This window comes from Bos javanicus, chromosome 9, assembly GCF_032452875.1.
Source record: "Bos javanicus breed banteng chromosome 9, ARS-OSU_banteng_1.0, whole genome shotgun sequence".
NCBI classification, from domain to species: domain Eukaryota; kingdom Metazoa; phylum Chordata; class Mammalia; order Artiodactyla; family Bovidae; genus Bos; species Bos javanicus.
The window spans coordinates 70,567,943-70,586,959 of record NC_083876.1 but is presented as its reverse complement, the minus strand read 5'-3'; the positions used below and the strand labels follow the sequence as shown (position 1 = coordinate 70,586,959).

The 19,017-nt window shown below is 41.0% G+C and overlaps 1 protein-coding gene across 1 annotated transcript; it reads right to left on the bottom strand.

Annotated features, from left to right (window-relative positions):
- Window positions 1–17,143: 17,143 nt before the first annotated feature.
- Window positions 17,144–18,209, bottom strand: LOC133254357 (trace amine-associated receptor 7a-like). Its single transcript, XM_061428640.1, has one exon. It carries the CDS (start codon window positions 18,173–18,175, stop codon window positions 17,144–17,146), a length of 1,032 nt encoding a protein of 343 aa, XP_061284624.1. The 5' UTR covers window positions 18,176–18,209.
- Window positions 18,210–19,017: the final 808 nt, after the last annotated feature.

Here is a 19,017-nt window from a genome sequence, read left to right as displayed (position 1 = left end):
ATGTCCTGTACGCGCTGCTCCTCTGACCATGGCATTTTTCAGGCAAAAATACTGGAGTGAGTTGCAATTTCCTACTCCAGGGGATCTTCCCGACCTTGGGAATGAACTCATGTCTCCATCTCCAGCATTGGCGGGCAGATTCTTCACCACTGAGCCACCTGGGAAGCCCCCTTATAAAGGATAATCACATGCAACAATTGCACATTTAGAAAGTCACATCTTGATAGACTTCCACCTTCACATCTGAGAAGTTAACACCCAGGATGCTTTAAGAAGCCAGCCAATAAACTTGGCCCATGATAAATTCCTTACAAGCAACCCCGGTAGTGTAAGGTATGACTCATGAAAGGAAACTTACTTTAGGTCATTATAATTAAAAAGTTCTACAGAACATATTTCTCTGAGCCCTGTTACCTTATCAAAATCCTTACAATTTTCACAACAGAGAAATTTCTTTTAATTCAACTGTTCTGAAATAGCCTTATTCTGATTTTGACAATAATGTTATCTATTCACTATTTACAAGACTGGCTGCATAATTTGCAGGGTGGGGCAAAATAAAAATGTGGAGATCTTTATTCAAAAATATGAAAAATAGTGCCCTCAAAGTATCAAGCTTTCCCCCTTCTCTGCAGTTTCTCTCGACCTGCCAAGATGTTTGCTTTTTGCTATGGAATGCCTCTCTCTCGGACATGGAGATACTTGCAGGGCAAGTGCAGGTCTCAAAGGTGCCTGGAGACCTGCCATGTGACTCAGTGATCCAACCACTACCAGGCTCCCCCTCCCACCAACCGCTGAAATAATAGTCCAGGCTCAGGTTGGAGTGAGGAAGCTGAGCCAGGTATCTGCCCTTCTCCTGGGCCTGCCACCTCAACCAAAGGCAGATAGACAACCCCCTGAGATGGCAGCCTCCACATCAGGAACCACACAGTACGTGAACTGGTGAAGGAGGGGCTTGGACTCCCTGAATCTCTTAAGTAACATGCTGTGCCCTACCAGCCTGAGATGGGATGACACTTGCCGTGCTTGCCCTGAGACTGCTCAGTGCACACCTGACCACAACCTTCCCTGCATCATATCCAGTCCTCATATAGGATGGAGGGGGGAGTGGCAGTGCTAGTAAGTCTGGGTGAGGAAGAAGAGGCTGAACTGGGCCCAAAGAGCCAGGGGTTGGGGATCAAGTGGATGAGAATCCCTCCCATGAAAACAATTATTCAATTAATCATCTACCAAATTCTTCAGGGGAGTACTATCATTTCTTTTCTTTCAATTCTCAAATATAACTTGATTTCTTCCCACTCTTATTTAGTAACCTTGCCTCCCCCTTTTTTGATAATATAACATACAGAATTTAAAGACTGAGAGGGTGGAGAGGTTTGGGGTGCATAATGGAAGCAAGAATCAAGGATGGTTCCAGGCTTTTAGCTTGCCAACAAGAAAGATGCAATAGGAGAAAGAGTACACTAGGGAGAAAGATGATGGGTTAAGTTGGGAGTGGTCAGAGGGACATAAAACTGAGGTTCTTTAGTGAGTGGTTTAGTCTGTAAATTTTTAGCTCAGAAAAGAAACTGCCTGATATGATCACATGAAATTCTTCAGCATCCTCGTGTTTTGAGAAGTAAATGTGATTGCCTGCTATACACCTGTCATAAAGCCTAGGATATATATCTGATACTCAATAAACATTTGTTGACCAGTTTAGAAGGTATATAGTGAAAATAGAAGGACCTGGATGTGCACCAACTTCAAAGTTATGCCTACAAACAAATACAGATGAGAAAAGATGAAAAAGTGGTCCCACAGACTCCCATGGGATGAAAGTGGTTCGTGAAGGAGAGAATACCAGGAGTGTCAAAGGTTAGTGACAGGTCAGGTTAAATAAAAACTGAGAATTGTTTGTTGTCATTAAAAACTGGATCACTGCTGAACATGATTCTACCTCTTCTGGTGGAATATTAGAGATAGACTCCAAATTGCAGTGGATTGAGAATTAATGGGAATGAGTAGGGAAGACAAAGACACCATGAGCAACGGCTGATATTTTCATGTTAATTATAAAGAAGAAAAGAGACATGAATTTCTATTGGGAAACATAGGTTCAGAGAATGCCATGTTGCTATTTAGATTCTGTTTTGATTTGATTCATGTTTATTTTGTTTGGGGATGCTAAAGTAGCTAATGAGGAATACGAGACCAAAGACTGAGCTCTGATCAGAAAAGTTTTACTGCCAAGCCGGGACGCAAACAAGCACAGATCTAGGCCCTGGGAGACTAGAGTCAAGGGAGCAGAAATAGAGTTTTCTGAAAGCCAAGGGGCCATGAACTACCAATAATTAAGAAAGCAAAGTTTCTGAGTGCTGCTGATAGGGTAATGGAACATGGGTTCACATTTCCTGGTTGGAAATGTCTACAAACCTACAAGGAGTGCTTGACTCAGGATTTGGGCCTTGTACTAGATTCCTATTGTTGCTATAAGAAATCACCACAAATTTAGTGGTTTACAACAACACAAGTTTATTATCTTATAGTTTCAGAGGTTAGAAATTTAATGGGTCTCATTGGACTAAAATCAGGCATTGACAGTGCTGTCATCCAACTGGAAGCTCTACAGGAGAATCTGTCTCTTGTCTTTCCTGACTTCTAGAGGTCAATTGAGGAGCTTCCATGGTGGCTCAGATGGGAAAGAATCTGCCTGCAATGCAGGAAGCCTGGGTTCAATCCCTGGGTCAAGAAGATCCGCTGGAGAAGGGGACGGCAACCCACCCTAGTATACTTGCCTTTAGAATTCCATGGACAGAGGAGGCTGGTGAGCTACATACAGTCCAGTCCATGGGGTCAAAAGAGTTGGACACGACTAACCGGTGTGGCTTCTAGAGGTCACCTGCATTCCTTAGCTTGTAATCCCTTTCTCCAAACAGGATGCTGCTGCTGCTGCTGCTAAGTCACTTCAGTCATGTCTGACTCTGTGCGACCCCATAGACAGCAGCACACCAGGCTCCCCCATCCCTGGGATTCTCCAGGCAAGGACACTGGAGTGGGTTGCCATTTCCTTCTCCAATGCATGAAAGTGAAAAGTGAAAGAGAAGTCGCTCAGTCATGTATGACTCTTTGCGACCTTATGGACTGCAGCCAACCAGGCTCCTCCATCCATGGGATTTTCCAGGCAAGAGGACTCAAGCGGGGTGCCATTGCCTTCTGTACCAAACAGGATAGCATCTTCAAATCTCTGACTCTGACTCTTTCCACATCTCCCTTTTTCATTTGTAATGACCCTAGTTATTCCATTGAGCTCACCTGGATAGTCAAAAATAATCTTGCCATCTCAAAATCCTTAACCACATCAACAAAGTCCACTTAGCCACATAAGGGCCTTGTCCAGTTCACTTCAGAGATTAAGCTATCACTTTGCAACAGCAAATAAGTGATGAAGTCAAGTCAAGTGGAGGCAACTGCAAAAGCCAACATCCACAGGTCTGAGGATTAGTATTAATACATTAAAAATCCCTTGATGGAATCCCTGTAGTGCAAGGTGTGAACTTGGAAGGTTATTTTCAACAGTGATTACTAAGAGAGTTATTCTACAAAACAATCTTCACATTAAGTTAGATTATCATTATGTTTATTTGGCCAAAGACTTTTTTTCTTCTTAGACTTGAGCTTTTTCTCTAGTCACAGTCCTGCTGTGGCCACATTACTGGATTTTTTGTTACAAAGATATGACAGGTTACAAGCAGTGAGAATCAATCCTTGGCTTTTTTTTTTTCTCCAGTTAAGAAACATTTTTGTATCTGAACTGGATACCAACAAACAGAAAATGAAACACACATTGTGAGCAACTTGAAAAGGATGAATTACATTACAGGAAAGCATTAAAAATGCCATGGTATTTAGACACACCCTCCTTTCTGAGCTTCTACAACTATCAGTGCTGGTAGAGAAAAGATCATTCTCTTCTCAGGATGTTGTCACTGGGAGAAGATCGCAGTGTCTCTGCATCCATGTGAGAAATGGGTGTAAATCCTCTGAATATGGCTGCTGTGAGATTCTCACAGACAGAAGACTTCACATTCCCATCTGTAGTGGGCTCAATGCTGTACCCCACCCCCACAAAGAATATGCCCATGTTCTAACCCCCAGAGCCAGATCGTCTTTGGAAAAGCTGCCTTCATGAGTCTAATAAGATGAGATCGTCCTGTACTACATGAATGGGCACTAAATCCAAGAGCAGTATCCTTAGACAAAAGCTGAGAAAGAGAAGAGAGAAGATGGCCTTGTGAATATGGAGACAGAGATTGGAATGATGCTGCTACAAGCCAAGGAATGCTGGAGTCATCAGAAGCTGGAATAGAATGACTCTACCCAGACCCTTGGGAGGGGAGCATGGCCCTGTCAGTGCTCTGTCAAGACCTCTAAAATCAGAGGTTTGGATTTCAGACCTCTAGTCTACAGGACTATGAGAGAATACATTTCTGGAGAGAACAAAGACAGCAAGATTGTGGTCATTTCTTACAGCAGTCCTAGAAAAGAAAACACTCTCCTGGGTACTTTCCATTTCAGTGGTAGAATGGTTGGTGAAGAAGAAATTTCAGCAAAAAATCAAGGAATGAAAATCAACACAATCGTTCAAAGAAAACAGATTTCAGAACTTTGAAAGCAAATTGTAAATAATGTGAGCTTCTACCGTCAGCCATTTAGCAGTCATCAACCTTATATTGTAGGTATAATTTAACTCATTTTAAAAATAAAGTACATTTTAGAGGAGTTCTAGGTTCAAACCATGGGGCTTCCCTGGTAGCTCAGCTGGTAAAGAACCTGCCTGCAATGCAGGAGACCATGATTCTATCCCTGGGTCAGAAAGATCTCTTGGAGAAGGGATAGGCTTACTCCAGTATTCTTGGGCTTTCCCTGGTGGCTCAGATGGTAAAGAATCTGCCTGCAACGCAGGAGACCTGAGTTTGATCCCTGGGTTGGGAAGATCCCCTGGAGAATGGAATGGCTACTCACGCCAGTATTCTTTTTTGGAAAATTCCAGGGACAGAGAGCCTGGCAGGCTACAGTCCATGGGGTTGCAAAGAGTCTGACACGACTGAGAGAATTTCCCTTTCACTTCAGTTTCAGGTTCAAAACAAAATTGTGCAGAAGGTACAGAAATTTCCCCTGTGCAGCCTACCCCCATGGAAGCACGTCCTCCCCCACTTCAATATCCAGCCAAGTTTGAAACTAGACAAGTTAATTTCAGTGACAGAGACGAAAGAGGAATTCAGGTTCAGTCCAAACCCCGTGCTCGTTTCATTCTCCTCACTATGCTGAATGTCAGAACCACCTCCACCAATAAGTCAACTAAGGCCAGGGAGGTGATGAGGAACTTAGTTAGAGTGGACAACTGTTTGAAATGAGACCAGTGAGTACAGCTCCTTATACGTGGAGAGCTTTACTATCAATTGCATTATTATTTGAAGAGAACTTCTGTAATTTTTCTCTCATTGTGTTTGATTTCTATTCTTTTTGTCATTTCTAAAAAGTAAGAGCTACAATACATGTGTTTGGTATAAGCTATATGGGGAAACCATCTTCTAAACTAAGAAGACAGTGTCCCTAGAGAATGACTGTAGAGGGCTTTGAATCAGAAAGTGCCTGGATATGCGATCTTGGAAAACTTTCCTGAACTCTCCTGGCATCAGATTGCTCAGCTCTGACTTGGGAGTAATAATACCCACCATAAAGAGTTGTGTGACTAGAGGTAAGGTAGGAAAGTATTCAACTTATGCTTAACTGAATTACTATGTTATGTTACCAATAACATAGAATAGTACAGGTTAGTATAGTATACAAGAGTTAGAAATATAATAAGCATTAACAAAAATAATAAAACAAGTGCGGGATCTTTACTGCCAATTTACAACTTCGCTTCTAAGGACTGAGTAGAATGATGGCACCCCACTCCAGTACTCTTGCCTGGAAAATCCCATGGATGGAGGCGTCTGATGGGCTGCAGTCCATGGGGTCGCCAAGAGTCAGACACGACTGAGTGACTTCACTTTCACTTTTCACTTTTCTGCATTGGAGAAGGAAATGGCAACCCACTCCAGTGTTCTTGCCTGGGAGAATACCAGGGATGGGGGAGCCTGGTGGGCTGCCATCTATGAGGTCGCACAGAGTCGGACACGACTGAAGTGACTTAGCAGCAGCAGTAGCAGCTGACATTTAAGGTGGATGAGAAGAATAGTAATGAATTCCAGCAAGCAAGAGGTGAAAGGTGACTTGCATTTGGCATTCTAGAGCAAGTGAGCCTGAAAGGCTGGTGTTGGTGATGATATACCTAAACTGGAGGGATTTCAGGTTTTAGTACAAGTCCACATTCTAAAAATTCAAAAATCAATAACATTCTAAGTTTATGTCTAATTAATTTGGTGACAAACACTGACATAAGGCGATTTCTAATGTTTATTTTTAATCAGTCTATCTGAATATTCATGCAGATATATCAATATTGTGTTGAATATCTGATTATTGGTGCAGAAATAATAACGTGTTGATGACAAATGCTTCACACACTTCATTGGTTTATTCCAAACATTTAATGGATGTGCCTTTTAAATGAAAAAGAAAAAAATTTGATAACTAGAAGTCCTGGGAGTTTTAGATAAAAGATTGTAGCTGGTAAATGACAAGTCCTAAGTAAAGACAGAGGCAGATTGCAGGTGATATCCTAGAAGGAGAGAATTTCTAGAAACTGTTAAAGGCAGATTAGCATTGTCAAGAGCATGGACTCTGGGGTCTTCCAGTGATTGTTCAGTGTGAGGAATTTGCCTGCCAGTGCAGGGGACGCAGTTTCGATCCCTGATCCAGGAAGATCCCACAAGCCTAGGAGCCACTGAGCCCATGTGCCACACTATCGAGCCTGTGCTCTAGACCGTGGGAACTACAACTACTGAGCTCCTGCCATGCAACTACTGAGGCTCCCGAATCTAAAGCCCATGTTCCTTAAAACAGAAGACACCGCAATGAGAAGCACTGGAACCGCAGGAGAGCAGCCCCACTTGCTACAACTAGAGACAAGCCCACACAGCAGGGAAGACCCAGCAGAGCCTAAAATAAATATAAATTATGCTTTTAAAAAGGCATGGACTCTGGATCCAGTTGCCTAGGGTTGAATCCAGGCTCTCCCCAACTTTGTAACTGACCGAGGACTTGGTTTTTCAGCTGTGAAATGGGGATAATAATATTCCCTTCAACAGAAGGTTATTATGACAACTGTTGGGGTTACTAATTCTAAAGCACATGATATAGTACTTAACTAGCACGTGTTTACACTTAAAATGTTTAAGATCTATATATATTGAGAGTAGTTCTGGAGAGAATGACAGAGTGCTGGGTATTAACATTAAGATGCAAGAAGGAAGAAGGACCCTGTGCCAGTTGACGGTATTAGAGAGAGGCAAGACTGGTACAATCTGATGACCTTGAGGGTTTGAGGGAAGATGGAGTGTGAGTGCTCCACCACCACGAGGAACATGGAAGATGCCCCAGTGGAAGGAGAAGTCCAGGAAACCAGATGCATAGAAGAAGCAATGTGAAATATCTACTATAAAAAGGGAAGAATTGTCTTGCATTTATCTGCCTCTTTTTTTTTTTTTTTGCTACAACTCTGAACCCTCTTGATGAAAGTGAAAGAAGAAAGTGAAAAAGTTGGCTTAAAGCTCAACATTCAGAAAACTAAGATCATGGCATCCGGTCCCATCACTTCATGGCAAATAGATGGGGAAACAGTGGCTGACTTTACTTTTCTGGGCTCCAAAATCACTGCATATGGTGATTGCAGCCATGAAATTAAAAGACGCTTGCTCCTTGGAAGGAAAGTTATGACCAACCTAGACAGCATATTAAAAAAGCAGACATTACTTTGCCAACAAAGGTCTGTCTAGTTAAGGCTATGGTTTTTCCAGTAGTCATATATGGATGTGAGAGTTGGACTATAATGAAAGCTGAGTGCAGAAGAATTGATGCTTTTGAACTGTGGTGTTGGAGAAGACTCTTGAGAGTCCCTTGGACTGCAAGGAGATCCAACCAGTCCATCCTAAAGGAGATCAGTCTTGGGTGTTCATTGGAAGGACTGATGTTGAAGCTGAAACTCCAATACTTTTGCCACCTCATGCAAAGAGTTGACTCATTTGAATAGACCCTGACGCTGGGAGGGATTGGGGCCAGGAGGAAAAGGGGACGACAGAGGATGAGATGGTTGGATGGCATCACCGATACAATGGACATGGGTTTGGGTGGACTCCGGGAGTTGGTGATGGACAGGGAGGCCTGGCGTGCTGCGGTTCATGGGGTCGCAAAGAGTCGGACATGACTAAGCGACTGAACTGAAGTATATTACAGGAATCTAGGTTCTTTTAGGTTAGTCCCTAAAGAGTACTCATGTCATGTTGAGATGAGATGTAAATTGGAGGCTCTAAGCAACCTAGATGTCCATCAGCAGACGAATGGATAAGAGACTGTGGTACATATACACAATGAAGTATTACTCAGCCATTAAAAAGAATGCATTTGAATCAGTTCTAATGAGGTGGATGAAACTGGAGCCTATTATACAGAGTGAAGTAATCCAGAAAGAAAAACACCAATATAGTATACTAACGCATATATATGGAATTTAGAAATATGGTAACGATAACCCTGTATGTGAGACAGCAAAAGAGACACAGAGTCTTTTGGACTCTGTGGGAGAGGGAGAGACTGGGATGATTTGGGAGAATGGCATTGAAAAACATGTATAATATCATATATGAAACGAATTGCCAGTCCAGGTTCCATGCATGATACAGGATGCTTGGGGCTGGTGCACTGGGATGACCTAGAGGGATGGTATGGGGAGGGAGGTGGGAGGGGGGTTCAGGATGGGGAACATGTGTACACCCATGGCAGATTCATGTTGATATATGGCAAAACCAATACAATAGTGTAAAGTAATTAACCTCCAATTAAAATAAATAAATTTATATTAAAAATAAATAAATAAATTGGAGGCTTTTCCTGAGGCCTTCATAAGACCATCTTAAGTAAATGCATTTGCATCAGATAAAGATCAAGATTAGGCAGCAGTCACATTTCTCAAAGGTTTAGAGAACACTAGGCAGCATTTGGAGTCAAACTTTGGTTGTCTTGCATCATCTACAGTTTTCAGTCTCATATCTACATTGGACATTTGTTTACAGGCTTTGAACTTCTCTAAGACATTCCTCAAATTAAAGTCTGTTTAATAAATTCCCCAATGGCTAAGAATGTGAGGTATTCCTCAGTTATGATGAAAGTGGGAGAAAGATGCGTTAATGATGCTCTGTGGTTTTTCCAGTGCCCAAACTCAGAAGCTTGCTAATGAGAAGGGGAGAGACATATTTTGTACTCTTGTCTCTTTGGATTAGAGTCAAGAGGTAACCAAACATAAAGCAGGGTCAGAGTGTTAAACTATAAATAAATAGCCCTTGGCATTGGCCACTTTGATCAATATGTCTAATTTACAGTCTAAGCAATTCTTCAAGTTGGTGCCTAACTGAATCCGTTCTTACCTAGATTCACCATACAGTCCATTTGTATTTAACAAGTATTTCTTAGGAATGTGTATAACTGCTTATAGAATATTTTGGGGTTGAGAAACAGTACAAAATTACATTCTCTCCCATCACAGCCCAGTGTGCTCTAACATATCTTCCTTTTTATCCCTTCATGAGATTTCAGGCAGACCCCAGAGCTGTCCAGTCACTCTGAGTGTTAAAAATTTCCATTTTGATCTACACTAATTTAAAACCATAATCTCTATCAAATCGAGTATCTGCATTCTCACAGAACCCAGACTAGCCAAGCCTAAGTTTAAAACTCTGGATTTTAGGGAAACAGCATGTCTGGTCATTTATTCCTTATCCCGCCCTCCTTTTCTGCTCTATCCCATAGAGAGAAGAAGAGAGTAGAAGAAAAAGAGCACAATCATTCTGTGCCCAATTTGGTTCCTTGTAATCTTCATTTTGGAGAAGGCAATGACACCCCACTCCAGTACTCTTGCCTGGAAAATCCCATGGATGGAGGAGCCTGGTAGGCTGTAGTCCATGGGGTCGCTAAGAGTCGGGCACGACTGAGCAACTTTCCTTTCACTTTTCGCTTTCATGCATTGGAGAAGGAAATGGCAACCCACTCCAGTGTTCTTGCCTGGAGAATCCCAAGGACGGGGGAGCCTGGTGGGCTTCCGTCTATGGAATCGCACAGAGTCGCACACGACTGAGGCGACTTAGCAGCAGCAGCAGCAGCAACCTTCATTTAGTGGTCACAACCTCTGCGTATGAGCCTTCTAACAGCATCTCACTCCTGCATCGCATATCTGGGGGCTGCAGGCATCCCCACAGGAGGCATTTCCACCCCAGGTCCCTCGTCCTTGTGATCAGTGCTGGTTTGGCCTTTCTCAGCATCCTCCTCAAGTCCTGTGGGAAGTGTCACAGTTGCCTGACACACCCTAAAGTGGGAGGGCTGAGGAAGGGCCAAACCAAACTGGCTTCCACTGGTCTCCAGACCTCATGAAACTGATGCATCTCTGGCACTTGAATCATTAACAGTATGGCCTTCTCTCCCCACTGGCCCTTTTCTCCTCCCAGCCATCTCTCTCCATTTCTACTTTCCTCTGCTTAACATGGCTTTCCAGATGGTGCTAGTGGTAAAGAACCCACCTGCCAATGCAGGAGATGTAAGAGACTCAGGTTCAATCCCTGGGTGGGAAAGAATCCTTGGAGGAGGGCATGGCAACCCACTCCAATATTCCTGCCTGGAGAATCCCATTGACAGATGAGACTGGTGGGCTACAGTACAGGGTCGCAAAGAGTATGACATGACTGAGGTGACTTAGCATGCACGCACTGCTTAACACAAACACAGAGCAGGTCAGCAAGCAATTGAAGAAGCAGATTTAAAGAGGCAATTAAGATTGAATCATCTTGCCAGTACCTTCTTCACTGGAGTAGTTTCCTGAACAAAGGACCCCAGAAGAAAAGTCTGCCTGGAGAGATTCTAAGAAGTCAAGAGAGGTCAGCTGGAAGGGTGGGGGGGGGCGGTTCACCCCACATTAGGGAACTGAACAGTGGGTGGATTCCCCCAAAAGAAGTTACATGTATACCTCATCACTGAGCCTACAGTTGGGCTTCTGCCACAATCAAGACATAGGTCATTAATACCATGACACTACAAGGCATGAGAACACAGCTTTCATCTCTTTATTAATACTCTTTTTATTCTTGTTCCATCCTGGAGGGTGTTTGGGGCTCCAAGCAGAAACTGGGAGTGAAAGAAAGAGGCCTAAGCCTGGATGGCACTGACTGGGGTAGGAAAGATAAGATTACTTAACTGGATGTGATTTTAAAGCTTTACTCTGAATTATAAAGACCTTATCATGACTTCATAAATTTTGGAAATTGAATGGAAAATAGTAATACCTTCCCAGAATGTTCTTAACATGTGGGGAAGGGAGAATCAGTAGAGTAGATTTGCCTGCTCTAGGAGATAAATGGTAAAGCTGTTTTATGTTTGAGATGCACCAAGTTCAGACTGTCCCAAATCTAGTGACATATTCGATGGGCCAGACTTCCTAATCAGACTAGAAGGAAGGATGAAGCTAATGACTAGAGTTCTGTTCTTTTATGCTTTTCCTGAATAATTTGAAAACTTCTTCACATCATCTCAATATACATTTTCAGAAATCTCATTTATTTCTTAGAAAGTGAATGATAATTATTTAAACAATCACTCAGTAGTTCTGAGTACATTCTTAATTTTCCCCTATTTAAGTTTTCATCATCAGAAGTAAATTTACTGTTGATGAAGTACTCTTCGAAAAGTGACCATTTGATTTCTGGGTCAGTATTTAGGGCTGACATTTCAAAACGTGAAAAAATCCATCTGCTAAGACATGAGCAATGACTGGTCAGAAAGGATGCTCTTTTGAGAGACAGTTAATCTGTGGAGATGCCCACCTTTGCTTTCCATTGATCTTTCCTTGTTGGATCATGTCAAGGCTTGAGAGGTGTAGGAGGCTCAGGTCAACAGATGTTTACCAACCAGCAGTTAAGCATTTCATCATTTTCACAATGGAATGGTTGAATTGGTACATAGCATCTGAAGATTAGCCCTGTCAAGATAAGTGAGCCGATAATTTACTTCCGATATCCCAGTAAGATGCCCTAAAGTATATCTCTGAAAGATAAAAATGAGATAGGGTCAAACAGATGGAAAACCCTAGGTACAGAAAGTACAACTCACATTAAACACAGTGAAAGTTTCTCAGATGGGTAAGAGAAATATTCTTTCCATATGACCTGGGAGAAATTCTTAATCCCAGAAAAAAGCAGTTGAAGAATAAGCACAAGAAAATAATAAAAATGATCCTAGAGAAAGTTTCCTCTGAGCTAAAGAATCTAAACTCCCAATGTAAATGCCTACCAACTACAAAGAGACAAAACAAAACAAAAAATAGAGGTGCTAAATATAAACAAATATAAAGAGAAGTTCTTAAAAGTTCCTAGGAACAAAGGCCAGGGAGAACTAGTCTATGAAAATGGAATGAACACCATACTGGGACCAAGCTTCTCATCAGTGCACTAGGTCCAAGAAGACAATGGAGTTATGTTTTTGCAGTTGCAAGATAATTTATTTTTGGAAATATAACTCTTATGAAAATTAAAACTATAATTGAAATCCTATAAAATTTAAAAAAACTTTTTGGAATTGTTGCTGTTCAATTGCCAAGTCTTGCCCGACTCTTCATGACCCCAGGGACTAGAGCACGCCAGACTTCTCTGTCCCTCATTGTTTCCCAGAGTTTGCCCAAGTTCATGTCCAATGAATTGGTGATGCCATCCAACCATCTCATCTTCTGTCACCCTCTTCTCTTTCTGCCTCAAATAAGAAGTAATATATAATCGATAATTATATATAGTATACATTTCTATATACTATAAAATACAATATGGTAGCTCAGATGGGAAAGAATCTACCATCAATGCAGGAGACCCAGGTTCAATCCCTCGGTCAGGAATATCCCCTGGAGATGGAAATGGCTACCCACTCCTGTATTCTTGCCTGGAATTGCATGGGCAGAGGAGCCTGGTGGGTTACAGTCCTTGGGGTTGCGTAGAGTCAGACACAACTGACTAACATTTTCACTTTTCACAATATAACAAATGTTTTATTATATTAAGTTATAATTAATAAACATGATTGTATAACATACATTTATAAATAAAATTTGCATTAATATAAAATTGAGCAAGAAACAGATGGTCATGGATCATTAGAACCAGGCAAGCCACATCTAAGGGAGGAGAGGTGAGGCAATTCTTAGAAAGGAGACCTTGTGCCAAGACTAGGGGGAGGAGAGGATGAAAGTAGATTTCTACACTTCTCAGCAAGGCCCAATCCAGCCAGACACCTCCTGGAGGGTGGCCAAGCCCCCTTCTGTGAATTCATGAGACTTGCTATCTTGCTCAAGTACTAAGTACTTGTGACCTGCATCTAGAAAGAGATGGTTCAAACCAAACTTCAGTCAATAGGTGAGATGAATAAACAAATTGTGCTCAATTCACACAGTGAAATGCTGCTGCTACTGCTGCTAAGTTGCTGCAGTCGTGTCCAACTCTGTGCGACCCCAGAGACGGCAGCCCACCAGTTTCCCCCATCTCTGGGATTCTCCAGGCAAGAATACTGGAGTGGGTTGCCATCTCCTTCTCCAATGCATGAATGTGAAAAGGGAAAGTGAAATCGCTCAGTCGTGTCCGACTCTTAGCGACCCCATGGACTGCAGCCTACCAGGCTTCTCCGTCCATGGGATTTTCCAGGCAAGAGTACTGGAGTGGTGTGCCATTGCCTTCTCCACAGTGAAGTGGTAGTCCATCACAAAGAAAAAAGACTAAAATATATATTTTTTAATTTTTTTATTATTATTATTATTTTTTTACTTTAAAATATTGTATTGGTTTTGCCATACATCAACATGCATCCGCCATGGGTGTACACCTGTTCCCCAACCTGAACCCCACTCCTACCTCCCTCCCCATACCATCCCTCTGGGTCACCCCAGAGCACCAGCCCCAAGCTTCCTGTATCCTGCATCAAACCTGGACTGGCAATTCGTTTCTTATATGATATTATACATGTTTTAACGCCATTCTCCCAAATCATCACCCCCCCGCCTCGATTCATGCTTTGACATGGATTATTCTCCAAATTACTATACAGAGTGAAATAATTCAGACAGAAATGAGTATGTATAACTTATAGCTGTATTTATATAAAATGCTAGAAGTACAAACTAGTATAGAGTGACATAAAGCTGATCAGTGGCTGTGTGGGGATGGAAGAGGGTTGAGTGCATAGGGATGAGCAGGAAGGACATTACAAAGAACATGAAGAAACTTTGAGGAGATAGGTATGTTCAGTCTTGATTTTGGTGATGATTTTACAGGTATCTACAAATGTCAAAACTTATCAAATCGTATAGTTTAAATATGTTCAATTTATATGTCCATTATGAAAAATATTTAATTATGAGCTTCTCTGTTAAAAAAAATTTAAATATGGGGAGTTCCCTGGTGGTCCAGTGGTTAGGATTCAATGCTTTCACTTCCATGGCTTGGGTTCAAAACCGGATGGGCTAACTGAGATTCTGTAAGCCATGTAGTGCAGCCAAGAAAAATTTTAAATTACTTAATTAATTATTTTAAAGGGATGGTTCAGAATAGACCATCTCAAAGTCACCTTCAGTTTTATTATTTTGTACATTTATCACAGCAGACTAACAATTGAATGGCCAAGAAACTGTGACCAGCTTGCTTTTCTTGGTGTGCGAATTTTTCTGTCTCTGATTTCATCTCCAAATGTCTGACAGAGAGGGATGGTCTTTCCAGAGGTACATCCCAATAACCACAAAATAAGTGTGAAGTGTCTGTAATTTGCATATCACAATAACCACTATGATGCATAAAGAATTATTTCTTTTATATACTCAGGCACATAAATGAGAAGAAGCTTGTGCTTTTAGAAAGAAAGATATTAAATATTCACCAAAATACAATGATATGTTGATCTGGGGAAGAAAGGAGCAAAATTAAATCATTTGTTAAATATATGTGAAAAGGGACTTAAAAAACAGGAAGACAAGTGTAAAAGTACTAAACTAGACGTTAGAAGTGCTTATTTGAATCCAGAAGCTTAGATATGAATCCAAAATCTGCTAAGATATTCAGCAGATTTTGTAAGCACTTTGTAGCTTTTTCTATTTTAAAATGGTCAGTATGATTTCTCTATAGCTTGTGGCACAGGAATAGAGAAACTTACTACATTGAAAGCACTAAATCAAAATAAATTGATGATTTTCAGCATTGGAAGAGTTGTGTATAAACTAATACTAAGCAGTCTAGGGTGCCTTTCGGAGAAGGCGATGGCACCGCACTCCAGTATTTTTGCCTGGAAAATCCCATGGATGGAGGAACCTGGTAGGGTGCAGTCCATGGGGTCACTAAGAGTCAGACATGACTGAGCAATTTCACTTTCACTTTTCACTTTCCTGCACTGGAGAAGGAAATGGCAACCCACTCCAGTGTTCTTGCCTGGAGAATCCCAGGGACGGGGAAGCCTGGTGGGCTGCCGTCTATGGGGTTGCATAAAGTCGGACACGACTGAAGCGACTTAGCAGTAAGGTGCCTTTAAATTATCTGTATTTATACAAAGTGAATAGCTTAGCTTACCCAATGTGAGTTGCTTAAATTACTTCAGTTTCAAATCTGTGGGTCACACAATGTGTTTACCAGCCTGTCTATCATCATTTATCTCCTTCATTTCACTTTTCTATTCTTTTGGGTGTTTTTTAATTTGGACATTTCATGTAAATCATTGAAAGCCCTTATAAATAATTTTGGTACATTTAATTACTATACTTTAATTAAATAAATGTTTAAAAAATAATATTTTTGGTACAATGCAAAAGTGAACAAATATAAAATTAATTTAAGATAGAGTACAGTAATGAGTGACAGTCTTAAAACCCATGTTCTAAAGATATGTTAACTGGTAAAATTTCTGAACAAAAATGAAATTGTAGTAGAATTAATCAGTACAAAGAAGCTTACTGAATGATCAAATACTATTAATGACACCAATCACCTTTCCCATAGTAAAGACTTAAATGGATGTTATAGTCACTCTTTCTCTCTGGGTTGATCTTACCCGACTCTGAGATCATATTTCTGGACCCCAAATCTGAACACCTGACAGTAAGGAGTCACAACTTTGCCCTCCCTGAGCCAGGATGTCTCTGAGTATTCCCCAGCTGCATGTGCATTTTAATAGAGAAATATTACAATCACAAAAATATAAAGAGAAGTAATAACCAAGGCTGAACTATTATAAAGCAATACAAGGGGGGATTTAGAATAATAAAAACATAGTAGTTTTTTTTTTTTTCTACACATTCTTTTCAGCTTCTCTGATAGCTCAGTTGATAAAGAATCTCCAATGCAGGAGACCCTCGTTAGATTCCTGGGTAGGGAAGATCCACTGGAGAAGGGATAGGCTACCCATTCCAGTATACTTGGGCTTCCCTCGTGGCTCAGTTGGTAAAGAATCCACCTGCAATGCAGGAGACCTGGGTTCAATCCCTAAGTTGGGAAGATCCTCTGGAGAAGGGAAAGGCTACCCACTCTAGTATTTTGACCTGGAGAGTTCCATGGACTGTATAGTCCATGGGGTGGCAAAGAGTCAGACACGACCGAACGACTTTCACTTTCTTTATACATTCTTTTAAATTTTCTCAAGAATGCTACAAAGGAGAGGTTATTAACTAGAGACATAAAGAGACGTTCAGAGATGGAAGCAGCCCAAGATTGGTGTTAAATTGCCATGTTTCTGGCTCCAAGGTCATGCTGTTTCCATTACATACAGGGATTTATGTTATAGTTACCAAAGAATGATGAAGCTGAATTTAAGTGTTTGGGTCAAATTTGAAGCATAATTTATTTTACATTAGAAGACCTTAAACACACATGACTAAATTTTCTACCCAGAGTGTGTTCACTGTGAATCTACTGTCAATTCCTCCATCTAAAATGTAGACTTACCCAGAAAATACATTTACTGTTAAGGAATTCTCTCTCAAGAATTTGCCAGTGACAATGAGTTTGATGGCTTTTCGAAACCAAGGATAAAAGAACGCATAAATCAAGGGGTTCATAGCTGAGTTATAATAAGCAATCCAAACCAATATTTCATAAACATATGTGGGAGTGATGAAACCTAGGAAGGCATCAATGATGGAATCCAGGAAGTAAGGCAGCCAGGAGATCAGAAACGCTAGCACTGCAATGCCCAGCGTTTTTGCAGCCTTTCTCTCCCTCTTGGCCACTCTGTCTTGGTAGCTGTATGAGCATCGCCCAGTCTTATTGCTCAGATTCTCAATTTTTCTAGCCTGTTGTTTAGCGATGAGGAAAATCTTGGAGTAAAGAATTATCATCACAAGGGTGGGAATGAAGAATAAAGTGAAATTCACTAATACCCAACTTTGATTCACTGCAAATTGACAGCCTCCCACACAGGTGAGAGCACTTACTAGATCCTCCAGTCCAGCTGCATTCGCTCCTGAGCCAAGAAGGGAAAAAGAATAAATAATCGAAAAGAGCCAGGAGAAGGCAACACACATGCCAGAAACAGACATAGTGAACCTGGTTGGATAGACCAGGGGGTCAGTGATAGCAATGTACCTGTCCAGAGAGATAAAGCACAAGTGGTAGATGGAAGCGTAACAGAATGACCCATCAAAACAAGTGTGAAATTTACAGTAACTCTCCCCAAAGTACCAGCAGCTCTCCACGGACCTCACTGTGCTGAAGGGCATCACAGTCACTCCTATCAAGAAGTCTGCACAGGCCAGGGAGGCAATCAAGCAATTGGTTGGAGAATGCAGCTGATTGAAGTGAAGAATGGAAATCATTACCAAGAGGTTTCCAAATATAGCCAGCACAGTTCCAAAGCTGAACACTGTGTACAGGATGAGGCGGGGACCTGGTGAGTAGGGGGTTTTCACACAGGATCCATTCAGGTGCTCGTAGCAGAGCTGCACAGCTGCAACAGTGGATGAGCTGCTGTTCATGGTGCTGCTGTAGATAGCACGTAAACATCCAGAGAAGGTCCTCCCTTTTTCAATCAAATAAAATAGAACAAAGATCTTTGAACCGGTTATTTCTGTTATAATTACCAAACATTATCGTGTGACCTGTCATGTATTTATGTTAGTTTTAATCTCTGAACATATTAAATAACTGTATATTGAATTTGAATTTATTTTAATTTTAGAATATAAAGTATTATTTTTATACTTAAAATGTACTCTGAAACAATATTCTAAATTGAATAATAATTTAACTTCAAATAAATCTGTTGCAAATTTTCTTTTCCCACAAAAGATGTCTTACCTTACAATATAACAACAATCTTTTATTACCTGGCTGATGTTTGGGTGGGTATTCTTCTTTGTCAAAGTTAGCACGGTGCGTGTTATTCATTCATTGTTATTCATTCATTACCTTTTATGGAAGCCCATATAATGCCAGTGGTAAAACTCCTGCCTGCCAATGCAGGAGATGCAAAAGACGCAGGTTACCTTTTACTACTCACCTCCAAACTATCTAACAAGTTAATGCCAAATCCACCCAGGAAGCACAGCCAAATCCCATATCCAAAATCATCTACAGTGGAGTCCCTATGGTGCAAAGTGTGAAGAAGAAGAAATTCACACTTTTAATCTTCAATTAAAATTTATTATTTGATGTAGAATAGCATGGATACAAAACCCAAGGAAAAAGAATAAACACTCTCACTCATAATGAAGCAGAAAATAAAATAAAATTAACAGCATATAAAGAGATGATACATCTTGATTAGAGTCTATGCCAATAGAAGTTTGCTTTAACAATTGAAAATCTATTACTATAA

Bases quoted from the DNA above. Each gene is read 5' to 3' on its own strand.
- LOC133254357 (XM_061428640.1), bottom strand. From the start codon at position 18,175: ATGAACAGCAGCTCATCCACTGTTGCAGCTGTGCAGCTCTGCTACGAG.